Raw genomic sequence first — 14127 nt, 5'->3', positions numbered from 1 at the left:
TGCATGTTGTCATCTCTTATGGTGTTCGACAGATAGCTATAAGCTTTCTAAAAAAGAATGTTTTCTTCCATCTTCCTGGTGAGGATGTTAACAACAGAATGGTCCACCATTTGGGTAAAGATTTTAAGAGGCGAACAACTACCAAAAGGGAGGCCGAAAAACGCGAGTGGCGCCCTCCGTGGCAACCCAATAAGACGGTTCCGAATGCCACTACCAGGACCGACTGGCGGCCGCCGTGGTTGAGCATCTTTCGATTGCATATCCTTGAGGACAAGGATTGTTCGAGCGGGAGAGATTGATGTGTGCCACATTTCCATGACAGAATACATGCACACGTTCATATCCATTTCTTTCATGTTTTGCATATTTAGTTATTTAGTCCGTAACATTAGGTTTGTTAGTTAGTGGGTTTAGTTTGTTAGCATATTCTTTTTCTGATGCTTTTGTAAGCCTATAAAATGGCACCTATTATTTGAGTCAAGATATGAATGAAAATTAGTCTAAATATCTCTCTAAAATTCTTTCTAGTTTTCTATCTATTTTCTGGCCATTCGGTTGTACCGACTGGAACCACATCACATCTTTGCTTGACTTGAAATTTAATTTATTTGTTGGTTTAGTAATAAGTTGAATATATAAATAAATTTCATCTACTTTGTCTTTATAAACCGAAGACAAAGAAACTAAGTGAAAACAAGAATGTAAGTTTGAGATCCAAATAATTTAATTTTAACAGTTTGTTAGTTTAAGGTTCGTTTTCAGTTTGAAACTTAGAACTGGCAAAGTAAACCGAACCGGCCCTCTAATTTTCTTGTTCTTATATTTATTTCTCATTCTTGATATGCATATGTATTATAATCATGAACCATCAATTTAAATATTTTAAATTAAACTGATAGTTCTAAAAAATTAAATAATAATAATAATATCATTTCAAGTCATCAAAATCGAATTGTTAAAACATTAAACGAGCTGATGCAATAGACCCACACAAACCGACCGGCTTAATTGAGGATCCGATCTAGAGTAAAATTCCTACTCCCATAATCCGCCCTACCCATGCTTAACACAAATGAAACACCCATAAATGCCTCGAAACAACCAAGGATACCATATCGACAAAAAATAAGCCATTAGATGTTACAATGATAAAAAGAAAAAAGAGTTGAAAGTTGAATTCCAAAATAAGAAAGTATGACGACGAAATAGTTTACGTTTGACACAAACGAGGTTGGTGGTCATTGGCAAAAACAAAGCCTTTAGGAACACTTATTATGGTTAATACCATAGAATAGAAAGCAACCTAAGATGACATTATATCTTATCTATAACATTATAGTAGTAAAATTGCATCACCACCACCCCTTGCCACCCGCCATCCCCACCACCGCCATCCCCGCCACCCACTTCCGCAACTCACCACCACCGCTCGCCACCTGCCCCACCCCCACTCCCGCCACTACCACCCACTTTCGCAACTCACCACCACCGCCACTCAGCACTAATTTTATTCATTCGTCCTTTTTTTTTGCCAACCAAACGACACAAAGTAATGATTCATTTCATTTCTACATGATAACCAAACAAGACAACGGAATGGTAATGATCGATTTCATTATCTCGTCCATTCCATTACCACATACCAAATAAACACTAACTTTTAATTTACAATACAAATATATTATAATTATATATGGACCCGTATTATAACCTAGAACTTAATTATAAATCTTCAAAAAAATGATGATAGCTTTAAGGGTTACATCTCTCAGTAGTCTTACAAAAGCCTGGAGGACCAAAACCTATGGAGTCCCTAATTAAGAGCCATCACCTGAATCCTCTGAATCTGAATCTCGATCTGGATCTAAATCTACACCAACGACCATCTTTTCTAGTGAATCCACATCACCGCCGACCATCTTTTCTAGTGAATCCATATCACCGCCGACCATCTTTTCTAGGGAATCCATATCACCGGCTTCTGCAACTGTATGCAACCGAAGCCTTTCAGCATCCTCACTGTCAAATTACAAAGGCAGTTAAAAAATGTCGCAGCACTTGTTAGCTCTGCAATCACCGAGGCAGCTGGTTTGGGTCAAATGGGTCGTTTTGGGTTGTGTTTTTATAATTAATGGGTCAGATGGATTAAACAAAAGGATTCAGTATTAGTGGAACAGGTAAAAGTCATCCGATATGTGTTTAAACGTATAAAAAACTTGTCGCTTTATCAAAGAAAGTATAATTATTTACTCTAGAAAGAACGATGCTTACTCTGCAACACCGAATATTTCTTTCACTATCAAGGAGCTGTCTCTTGCACAAAACTCTGGCAGCTGGTAACACAATGTGAAGTGAATACAATCAACAAAAGTGTATATTAAAAATAAAATAAACACACAAAATATATCATGTTTTGGTTGATGCAGGAAAGGTATGGTCCGATTGCTCATACATATATCCCTCAAAAATATCAATCAATAATATTATTTCCGTCCTTTTTCAATTACATTAACCTACATAATTGGAGTTGACACTTGAGAGAAGAGGATGTAATTGGTAACTTGGTATGATTGGAAAAATATAATATAAATATGTATAAGGAAATGTGCGCTATATGAACAAGTTGAAGAACTTCTTCAACCTGTAGAATGAAAATTTATTTAAGATATGCTCAAGAAAGGTCATTTTAATAGTTGTACCTCTGAAAGATATAAGATCTTTCCGAAAAGAGCTTGGACAGCAAGCTTTCTCCTCAAACCCTTTTCAGAATATCCCGATGTGTTCATGACAACTGGACCTGCAACATGGAAGAATCATAATGAGAAACTAATGTGTGGTAGTTAAATCTCTTAAATATTAACATGTTAATCATTATGATGAAAAGAATATCATTACTATGATAATCTAAATCTCTGAATTTAAATAATTAGGAGGTTATATGTTGCCTTAAAATTGGACTTCGTGTGACTTTTGACCCCTTTCAGCTAAAATTTCTTATTTAGCTCATTTGATAGATTCTATAAGACATGGAAAAAAAACAGAATCCTTGAAAATTCACATGCTTTTGACTTATGTTTATCATGTTTGCATAAGATATAAGCAGATTTTGTACCAAAATCCTTAACAATGCGCCTTGAAATTTCATTTAGAATTTCAGCAACTTGAGAATCATCCAACATTGTTGCTTTCCTGAGTTGAATTAATTCTGCAACAAGTTTCGGGTCGAACGGTTTTTCATTCAAGGAATATCGGATATATTTACGCAAAATATCCACCATGCTGAAGCCTGTCTGCATAGAGAATTACAAAAGTATCAAAAACCCATTCTCTTTACTGAAGTCGATAGTAAAGAAACTAGACAAACACACAAGAACGATAAATTATTACTTTAAAAGTTATAAAAACGATCTTCTCTAGTTAATTCTATATGCAGTTTACACTACGACTCAGTCACCATCCTTGATGATAAAACATGTAACAGGGTCTTTCCAGTTTTGTATGCGGACGTAACACACATAACGAAGACAAAAATCATTATACGAAAGCTTTCCTTGTTATCAGTAGAAAAGTTTAATGTATATGACCTTCTGCATCAATTCCTTTAAAACTTCGTGCCGTACTCCATTGTTCTCTTTATCAAGTAACTCGTCTATTGATCTGCACAGCTCTGCATTTTTACTCACCTGAAATATACATCATTAGTCAGTTGTTTAATCATGCACAGATGATGTTTAGGAAGTTTCTGGTCAATTAAACTAAAGAACAGAAAAACAAAACAAATTTTGGCTGTGTTACTTATATCTTCATCGCATTCTTACTTTCTAAGGTTTGCCGATACGCCTTACACTAAAAAAATGCAACACTTTCCATTTTTTAAAAGGATTCTTATGCCTATTAACCGATTTGCCCATTAACGATCATTACAAAATAGAATGTTCAATGTTGCCCTTATGTCAACTTATGAATAGAGTATCTTAACCAAGAAAGATTCAATAATGATTCGTTACTTTGCCGATACGTTAACGTTACTAGCAGCAAGTGACTTATACATCACTACATCATGCGTGTTTTGTGAGTCCGAGCTTGAGTCTCATTTCCTTCTCTTCTTCAGATGCCGGTTCCATTAACATGTAACTATGAAGTATGATTAAGCCATTTGCAAAGATGAGAAAGTCTCCAATTCTCGAAATAGTATTGTTAGCTTATTTGTTGTGCCTTGAGTAAAGAGGATCTCTATATGGAGTGTGGCAAGACATTTAGTAACTTCAACTAAATGTAATATCAATTTACATATAGCAAATAAGAAACAAACCTCTACAGTTCAAACAATCAAAACAAAAACCATAACCCTAAGAGAAACAAAAATCAAGCGACTAGCCACTCACCAGCCTCCGGCGAGCATGTTTAGGCGAAGAAAACTTCCGAAGGGTCTTAACAACTGCAATAACAAAGGAGATTCCAACATAAGCCAAAGGAAGGGCTAGAATCCACGGCAAGGAAGATCGTCCAACTCGTGGACCAGGAAGTGTTTGTGTTACTGAGCCACTAAATTCAACAATATCCAGAGCTTTCTCCTGTATCCATGGCAAATCCTCTTCCACTTCTTCAACCTCATCTTCCACCTTCTTCTTCTTCTTCTCTGATTCGTTAGGGTTTGTATTGTTGTTTACTGCAGATGCAACGGTGGAGGAAAGTAATTGAAGACGACGACGACGAGAGGGAGTTGATGATAATGGAATGTTGAAGGTTGTTATATGAAATTGGGGGAATAAGAAGAAGTTGGTAGTGAATTTAGTGATTTTTGATTTTGATGATGGTGGATGTGGTGTTAAGACTGAATATCCACAAGTAGTGGACATTGTAGCTTCTTCAGGGGGTTTTGATTATTATGGAAAGGTGAGATTGAGTATCTTGCTGCGAGAGTCTGGGGATATTTCCGCCGGTAGCGACGGTTGGCTACTGCTCGCTCGGCGGTTAGAACAACGTCCTGGGACTGGGAGGGAGTTACAAGCACTGCGTTTTGGGCTATGGACCGTGTAAAAAAATTCAGGCCCTATTTCGATTTGGGCCACCCTGCTCTGGGCCGGCCGGCTCTGGTGATGATGGTAGAATGAAGCAGGGTAGAAGATGGTGGGGTTTTAATAAAGGGGAAATGGACTGTATCACCCTCAACTATGCAAAATTGGCCGATATCACGCCCAACTTTCAAGTTGGCTCCCACCACTCCCTACTGGACAAGTTGGTGTCACTGTCACCCCTTCGTTAAAAAAACACTAACTGAGTTAGTATTTGAAGCCTATGTGGCATTTAAATGATGACTTGGAAGCACACGTGGACAGAACCTCAATAAATACCCCCTTTCCCTCTCTAATCAGTTGCATTTCCAACTTACCCAGTTCACCAGTTCACTTCGATGTTGGCGATCAAACCCTAGTTCCTTGATCATCGACGATTGCAGGCAACATTCAGACTCTCAAGAGGTAAGGTTTATGTTAGGGTTGATTGCATTGTGATTTTACACACTGATTTAAGTTATGGAGCGTATAGATGTTATGCTTTGGTACGGTGGTTGTCTTGATTTCTCTTTTGATCTACCTCAGTATATTGATGGTAATTCTAAGTTAATCCAAATGGATTTTGATCATATCGCATACTTTGAGCTAGTTGATTATGTAATGGAAACCAACGAGTATGAAAATAGGGATTTTATATGTATGGGATGGATGCGGATAATGGTGATTTTAAACTGTTTCGTGATGATAAAGATGTGTTGGAACTTGCAATTAAGGCTAAAAATTGGAGTGAACCGTTCATTTAAATGCCACATAGGCTTCAAATACTAACTCAGTTAGTGTTTTTTTAACGAAGGGGTGATAGTGACACCAACTTGTCCAGTAGGGAGTGGTGGGAGCCAACTTGAAAGTTGGGCGTGATATCGGCCAATTTTGCATAGTTGAGGGTGATACAGTCCATTTCCCCTTTAATAAATAAGAGTTGTGAAAAAAATGGTGAGATTACAATATTGCCCCTTTAGTCAAATGGTTATACTAACATCCATTTGACAAAAGGTGGCATCGTGTGATATTTTGCAAGTAGAAGGGCACATAAAATAAAAAAAAGTCTAAAAGTGACAATATGCACCTACCATCAAACCATAGAGAGGTAAATTGCACTTTTCTCAGGAAAATATGTATAAGACTTAAATAAGAAACTAAAAAAATATATAAAACCAATTCAATATTTTTTTACTTTAAAACCTTTCCAAAGAAGATTTAATGCTCTATGACAAAGAAAGTTCACGTGTTTACTATTTAACGTGGTTTGAATAGCACTGATGCATGCGCGTCGGTACTCCGCAGATCTAGCATCAACTAGGGTGATACGAGGAAATGTTGATAACCCTTTCTTCCATGGAAGGTTAGGGCATCCTTGAAAGATCTGATGGGAGGGAGAGGGTGACGAAGTGTTCAAAAGATGTGATATGGAGTTGGTTTGAATTAAACTTGGAAGTTTGAATGAACTCTTTGACAACAGGATTAAACATAAATGATTTTTGGGGTTTTTAAAAGACACTATAAGGGTTACTAACGGCATACTAGTAATAAGAATTTTAGAATAATCACAATAAGAAATCTCATATAACCGGTTGGTTTCAGACACGAACGATTTTCTAAAACTAGGACTATACCGATAAAGACTATGATCTAGATTTAGACTTCTACAACAATTATCTTATACCAAGCTCGTACAACTACAGCAGCTGAGACTTTAACGCAATTAAATGAAATTATTTGATTGGATATATTAATTTATTCTCAAATCTCACATGATGTTCAAAGAAATTTCAAGTCACATCACATGCATAGATCCACAAGGCAACTTCTGATTATTGCATGAAATTGTCTGATTGTACATGACAATTAAATTAAACTCACACAAGGACCAAATGTGTAAAAAATACAAATTTCATGTTGCAACTTCGAAATTTCAATTCACATCACATGCTTAGATCCACATGGCGACTTTTGATTGGTTCGCCAAATGTCACATGAAATTATCTGATTAGATATGGTAATTTTTAAATCAAACTCACTCAAGGACCAACTACGTACAAAAGTCAAACTTCATGCGGCAACTGGCAACTCATCTCAAAACTCATGTGAAGTTCAAACAAATTTCAATTCACATCATATCACATGCTTAGATCCAAATGGCACCTTCTAATTGGTTTGCAAAACATCTAATATTACATGAAATTATCTGATTAGATATGGTAATTAAATCAAACTAACTTAAGGACCAAATGTGTACGAAATACAAACTCACTCAAAGGACTTCTTTGCAATTTCAAAAAGTTTAATGGCCAAACTTTAAAAATCCTAAGTAAGTTTGGCATGAAGCTTTTAAGAGCTTTTAGGAGCTTCAAGCTTTAAGCTTTTAAGGAAAAGCTCATACTCAATAAAAAGTCTTGTTTGGTTGAAGTAGCTTTAAGCTTTTAGGTTAGGAGCTTGAAGCTTTTGGTTGAAAGCTACTAGTAGTAGCGTTTAGAAGAAGCTACAAGCTTTTAGGGAAAAATTGACTAATTTAACCTCTAAAAATAAGGAACTTTTTAATGCACCAACTTTCTAAATTTTTAGTTATGTCTATTTTGGTCATTTTATACATTTTATTAATTGCTCCAGCCAACGTTTTAAAAACTGGTTTTTAGATCAAACCGGATTAGGCTGAAAAATGGTTCAACCGGTTGAACCAGGTTGTACCAAGCGGTTCAACCGGGTTGACTAGTTAACTCTATAATTTCATAAGTTACAACATCAACTCAAAAGTTAATCCAAAAATTAATGATTATGTATTAAAAGATGATCCAAAAGTAAATCCATAATAAAAAATAATCCAAAAGATAATCGAAAATCATTCAATTTTCCAACAACCTCTTTTAAATGAATGTGTACAATATGTTTAAGTCATTTGAGTGTTGAATATATCAACTATTTTCGTTTCATACAATATTAAATAAGAACTTTTAGTTACCAATAATCATAATATATAAAAATTACATAAGATAAGTAGCATATTCATTGAAAATAAGTATCAACTCAAACTATAATAACCCTGTGCCGGTAACGGTATTACGTTTCAAACCGGTATACCGGATTTTACCGCCGGTACAAACCTTATGCCGTTTCACTTATTTACCGGGGTGTTTCGTACCGGATTTACATTTGGAAACGGTAATACCGGTATACCCGGCCGGTATTTACCGGTTTTTAAAACATTGGCTCCAGCTACTCTACCAAACACCAAATATATCTAAAAAGCTACAGCTACTAGCTACCAGCTACAGCTACCAGCTTCCAGCCACCAGCTACCAGCTACTTTTGCCAAACATACCCTTGGTTATTCATCGGTCTAACCTATTAAACCCACAAAAACTCAAAGAAGATAAAAATTAGAAAAAATAAAACATGGTGCAACCCATTAAATTGGGTTACTGTTCATCCATGGATCGCTAAACCATCCAATCGTACACAAACGGTTTACAAGTGCTCAATCGGATCGGTCATGTTCACTGGTCATGCTTTAATGGCCGATCCTATTCATTTATCACCATTTGTGGATCTATAATTTTTTTGATGGTGTCACTTGTCATGCTTTAATGAATGTTTTTAATGGCCAGTCAGTCGAGTGGCCTTGATGTGTTGTGAAGACATATGGAATAAATGCAAAAGGCTCATTATATTGATTAGTGTTTAGACAATTTATCCACAACCACTTGATTGAAAAAAATACAAACGTCTCGATAAGCCGATGATCGACAAAAGAAACGCCATACACTTAGGCGTGGTAGTTACTAATTACAAAGCACGATCTTAAGCTACACTGAATGAAGAAGTAGAGCCCTCGACGTATTTCCTTGCTCCTTTAAACCATCTTTTGTCACCCGCTTGTGCCTTGCAAATGTAAAGTTTTCCGTCTGAAACGGTGGCACTGATCAACTGGTGTTTGCCCCCCTCGTCTCCGTCAGCGGTCCTTGTTAACACAGACAAAAAGTAGTATTGTTTGCCATCCACAGTCGGGGTCGCAACCTCCAATATGTTTGCAGTTGCAACTGCATCTTGCTCAAATCCTCCCTAAACACATAAATATATTGCAACAAAATGTGTTTAACGTTGTTATTAGCAAGTCAAACAAGTAAAATTTAGAAAACATGTTTATATCGTCGTTTTGACACCCTCTAAAACATTACTTGTGCTATTTAATGCCTTGTATATACGATTTTAATATGAAAATAGCCGTTTTAAAATGAGGTGAAGCTGTTACCTCAGATGCGGTTTTGCCAAAGTAAGCTTGCTTTCCGAGCAAGTAATCAACCTGAAATACGATAGGTTTATGCAATGCTTAGTCAATCCCAATATCATTGTAAAATACATTTTTCTCAATTTGTAACAATCTTGAAACAATAATAACAAGATACTATGCAAATATGGTAGATTAAAATTTAAAAGTCTATATGCGTCACACCACTATTAGAGATGTATGTGTTATACAATATCAAGGATCTAATATTCGTTTTTATGTGTTATTTACATAATGGATAGTCATGTCACCTTAAACGAGTGGCACATGCAAAAAAAAACTACCCTAGGACCATCACTATGTGAGGGCACGCAAATTTTTTCTTAGTTACATTAAAAATAATTACATTTTCTTTTTACTTTCAATTAAATAATATTTTTCTATACCTTTATCATCACATTTTCTATCTTCTCGACTCATAGACACTTTCAAAATATATTAAAATATTGTTGAGGGTGATTAGTGTCTCCTTATATTAAGATATAACCATTCAGCAAAACCACTTATATAACTACTTTTTTATAATATAAAAACCACATTCATAGAATTTGATGGAAGACATGGAATGCTCATAGAAGTGTGTTTATACCTTGGAGAGGAACTCCTCAGGGGCACCATAATCGGTGATCGCTTTCTTATCGGTAGGTGTAACCATGACTGCAAGATTGCTAGTGGTGTCAAAGTTGTCTTCATATCTAAGCACCTGACCGGGGTACTCAACCTCTTTGCTAGGGTTCCACTTTGCCGGAACCGACAGCTTGAATCCCGGACCAGTGTATTGCGAAAACTCAGTCGACTTCTGCTTCCCGAACACATTAGCTAAATTCATACAAACCCGTTTCACATTACAATCCACGCCATTAAATATTAAATACGTAACAAGGTATTGTAAGTAGCGGCCTTAAAAAAATTCATTAATTACGTGATTGGGTATTGTAAGTAGCAGATTGGTCTTATAATAAAGGTACCACTTACCTGCTTCACCATAAGCAGCATCCGCTGGGGACACTTTGGTGCCAACAGCAGCTGCTCCGATCAGAACAGTAAGAGCCAAGCGGCGAGAGATGGCTGCGTCATTGGTTGCAGTTTCTTCACGTTTCTGTGAGCGGATGATGAGCTGGTTGGGCTTGATCGGAGCGGGCAGGCGAGATGAAGATGACTGTAATGATGATGATGATGATCTGGCTGGGGTTGAGAGTGCGTGGAAGCATGAGGCAGCAGCCATTGTTGGTTGTTGTGGTGGAGACTGAGAGAGTTGATGGTTGTGAGAAACTGAGAATGATTGCAGAAGTAGGAGGGAGTGAGGGTGGTGATGAAGAAATTAAGAGAAAGGATTGGTTGGAATGGGATGAGGAAGAGATTTGGATAAGGGTTTGATGGCTCTATTGGATGCCAACTGGACATAGATAATCTTCTACTTCAGCCAGATTGGCAACGTGGGCTCCATGAACACTTGAGCAATGTGTTTTACAAAAGAAAGTTGAAACTACTTTGGTTCTCCGGGTGGGTTATAAAATTTTACCTGTTTAGTAAAGTGGGTCAGGCCCAGCATCTTGAAACGAGATATTAATGGAAACTGTAATCGGGTTAATTAACGTTTGAGGAGTAATTGGTTAGTAGTTTTTCTAGCCGTAGGTTTGTAACTGTTATAGATTTTTTAAAGGGAAAATTATAAAATTGGCCAAGAATATGTTTGACTTACCAAATTAGTCAATTGATGCCTACTTGGAGCAGGGCATCCCCCATTTAATGCGTCCGCCAATGCTTAGTTGACACGTGGCAAAAGTTGTCTGATGCGTCAGCCGCCAGCGCATCCCGGCCAAAAAGTAGGCTGATGCATCCGGCTAAGCTGCATCCGGAGCCAAATGGCTGGCTTGGCTGTGGCTCGATGAGTGGCTCCTTGGAGGAGCTGTAAGACGCATGGAGGCGCGTGGGGGGCATCGGTTTTCGTGCTTTTTTTTATACTTTACATATTCATTTATATATTTTGTTAATTCAATCCTTTCTACTATATATAGTAATGAAAATCAGTTATTTTGAACATGCTCTCTCCAAACCAGTTTTTATAAAATGCTTATGTCAATGTATCCGCCTTTTGATAGTCTCCAAATAAAAATGAAGTTGTTTAACAGTGTTGAAGATGACGTTTTTCTGAGCTTTAGAAGTGCTACTGTTTATGGGTGACGGGACCTGCCCCGAGTGACGGAAGTGATCTGTCCTCCCATTTTTTTGTAGGTGGATTAACGAAGAAATGCGAAGAACTCACCTACAACGGGAACGTTGGATCACTTCGTGTTATCGAATTTCCCCGCCCACGTCCTCTACCGCTCCTCCAAGGCCACCAAATTATTCAAAAACAAAGGTGGAATTGGAGACCGAGCTTTTGTGGAGGAATTGGATCACTTCGTGTTATCGCTTAAAAATATTTTTTGTAGTCTGTATATTTTTTTGGTTTATTTTGGTTTGTTTTTTCTATTAGGTTTAATTGTTGTATTTAAAGTAAATAAAAAGTTGTATGTTATTTCTTTTATTTTTATTTGACATTTCTATCCATATCTCCATCTATATATTTAAAAATTGCTAACTAGTATACCACTAAAGAAATAATTAGAAGAGATGGGTGGTTGTGAATTTGAATCATTGGGTGATTGCAACCCGCCACCAACCCACTGTACACCTCCACCAACCCACTGTACACCTCCACCAGGCTGCCTTGCACCGCCACTAGGCTGCCGTGCACCGCCACCATCCTACTCTACACCGCCACCAGGCTGCCGTGCACCGCCACCACCCCACTGTACACCGCCACCAACTCCCTGTACACCCCGTCCAGTCTACCGTGCACCGCCACCTCCCCGTTTAAATCATAATTTAATCAACCCACTGCCTCTGAATACTGATGATGAGTGGGACGGTATCACCAATGAAGAAGCAAGCTTTGCTTACGATTGTGCCATGGCAAAAATCCAGTTTTTCTGTTTGCGAGTTGGTGGTAGTCAGTCAAACTACATGGATTGTGGGGAGCTCAAGAAAAGTGACCACCGTTTAAATTAGAGAAATAGTTATTAATGGTAAAATGTATGTTAATGGTAAAATGTATGTTAATATGTTATCAAAAAGTAGTCCAAATTTTAGGTTAATTAAAAACAAATTTTATAATTTATATATAATTCAGTAATATGTTATGAATACACATAAATATATGAATCTGAATTTTTTTTTTTTAAAAATAAAAAACATGCATCTATTTTCTAATTTTTTAATATAAAAATGTTAAAATGTTATTAAAGAAATTCATATTTTAGGTGATTTTTTATAAAAGAGATATGACAAACAAATTTTTATAAAATTTAGCAATTAAATATTTATTTTGTGATTTTGTTATTTTTATATTATTATTTAAATTATATTTAGTGATTTTGTTATTTTTTATTATTAATTAACTTATAAAGGAATTATTAAATAAAGAACACAAAGTAAAACGATCATGAAGGTAAATTAAAATTTCCGTTACAAAGTAAAACGATCATGAAGAAGCTGCCCATACGGCTAATTGTATAGAAGCTGCCCGGTCATAAATGATTACCAAATCTGGATGCTCGCCGATGCATTCTTTCAGTTTTGAAAGGAACCACGTCCACGACTCACCGTCTTCAGATTTGCCAATGCCATAACCAATAGGCAAAATCTGATTGTTTCCGTCCATGCCAACAGCCAAAAACATTGTTCCCTTAAATTTCCCCTTCAAGTGTGCCGCATCTATGATGACAAGCGGTCTTAAATTACGGACAAAGCTCCGAATCTGAAAGCAATAGAATAATGCTAGATTTTTGTTGAAATTTTTATTTATTTATTATTTATTTATTATTTAATATAGTCTTTCACTTACCACCGCACCTATGGCTACAAATAACATTTCAAAACGACTTTCAGAATCAGTGCGTATGTGTGTCACTGTTCCTGGATTAGCCTTCTCCAAGTTATAACAATAGATGGGAAGTTCGGCAAAAGAACTTGACGAACTACATTGCAAAAGTTCTAATGCGTTACATTTCCCACGCCATGCTTCCATGTATGATAAATTGACTTTTTCTTTAATCCTAAAATCCTTTACAATTTCGGTCGAACGGTATATCCGTCCACAATCTTTGAATTGTTCTTTTAGTAAGCTACCCACCACCATTGGGTTTGCTTGTCGCATATGTGGATATGTTTGCGTCTTAGAACATGTATGTTTTTGGTTAAAATGTTTAACGTAAAACACATCACAAGATTCCCGACTCACTGCCTTGAAATTCCAATGGCAATTCTTATCAATACAAGATACTTCGTAACGAGTTTTGGATGATCTGTCTACTTTATACGAAAAACCTTCGGAAAGACACATTTTTCCTAATTCTATTTTCATTTCCTGCTTGTTACGAAAAATATAACCTATGTAAAACTGGCTTTTATTTTCAAGAGGACAATTAACATTATCAGTAACTCCAGATTTATATGATGCATTAAATTCATCTTCAGGAAAAACATTTACGTTAAGATCGGGACATTTAAAAAAATTGGTAGAACCCGCAGATGAACCAACACCAAGTTCTTGCACCACATATAATTTAAATAACTCATGAGAGTTTCCTTCCGCATTATTGAAAAAAAAAAGTAAGATCGGAATCATCAATTATATCAATGGGATCGCTAAAACTTGACATTTTGTAAGATACATGTGTGATGTTTTGAAGACCTGTTGACTCACTAAGATTTTTTAAAACTGTT

The 14127-nt window shown here is 36.5% G+C and overlaps 2 protein-coding genes across 2 annotated transcripts; both read right to left on the bottom strand.

Moving 5' to 3' along the window:
- Positions 1-1543: 1543 nt before the first annotated feature.
- Positions 1544-5022, bottom strand: LOC110864905. The gene is made up of 6 exons (XM_022114071.2): positions 4386-5022; positions 3585-3683; positions 3113-3290; positions 2700-2797; positions 2272-2333; positions 1544-2019 (listed from the first exon to the last, which is right to left on the bottom strand). Exons 1-6 carry the CDS (start codon positions 4857-4859, stop codon positions 1818-1820), a joined length of 1113 nt encoding a protein of 370 aa, XP_021969763.1. The 5' UTR covers positions 4860-5022; the 3' UTR covers positions 1544-1817.
- A 3695-nt stretch (positions 5023-8717) lies between these two features.
- Positions 8718-10702, bottom strand: LOC110864906 (oxygen-evolving enhancer protein 2, chloroplastic). Its single transcript, XM_022114072.2, has 4 exons — positions 10333-10702; positions 9947-10176; positions 9322-9372; positions 8718-9131 (listed from the first exon to the last, which is right to left on the bottom strand). Exons 1-4 carry the CDS (start codon positions 10580-10582, stop codon positions 8871-8873), a joined length of 792 nt encoding a protein of 263 aa, XP_021969764.1. The 5' UTR covers positions 10583-10702; the 3' UTR covers positions 8718-8870.
- Between the last annotated feature and the right edge of the window lie 3425 nt (positions 10703-14127).

The sequence above is a fragment of the Helianthus annuus genome, chromosome 6 (assembly GCF_002127325.2).
Source record: "Helianthus annuus cultivar XRQ/B chromosome 6, HanXRQr2.0-SUNRISE, whole genome shotgun sequence".
NCBI lineage: Eukaryota > Viridiplantae > Streptophyta > Magnoliopsida > Asterales > Asteraceae > Helianthus > Helianthus annuus.
The sequence above is the reverse complement of the archived record's forward strand: the minus strand, read 5'-3'. Positions and strand labels throughout refer to the sequence as shown.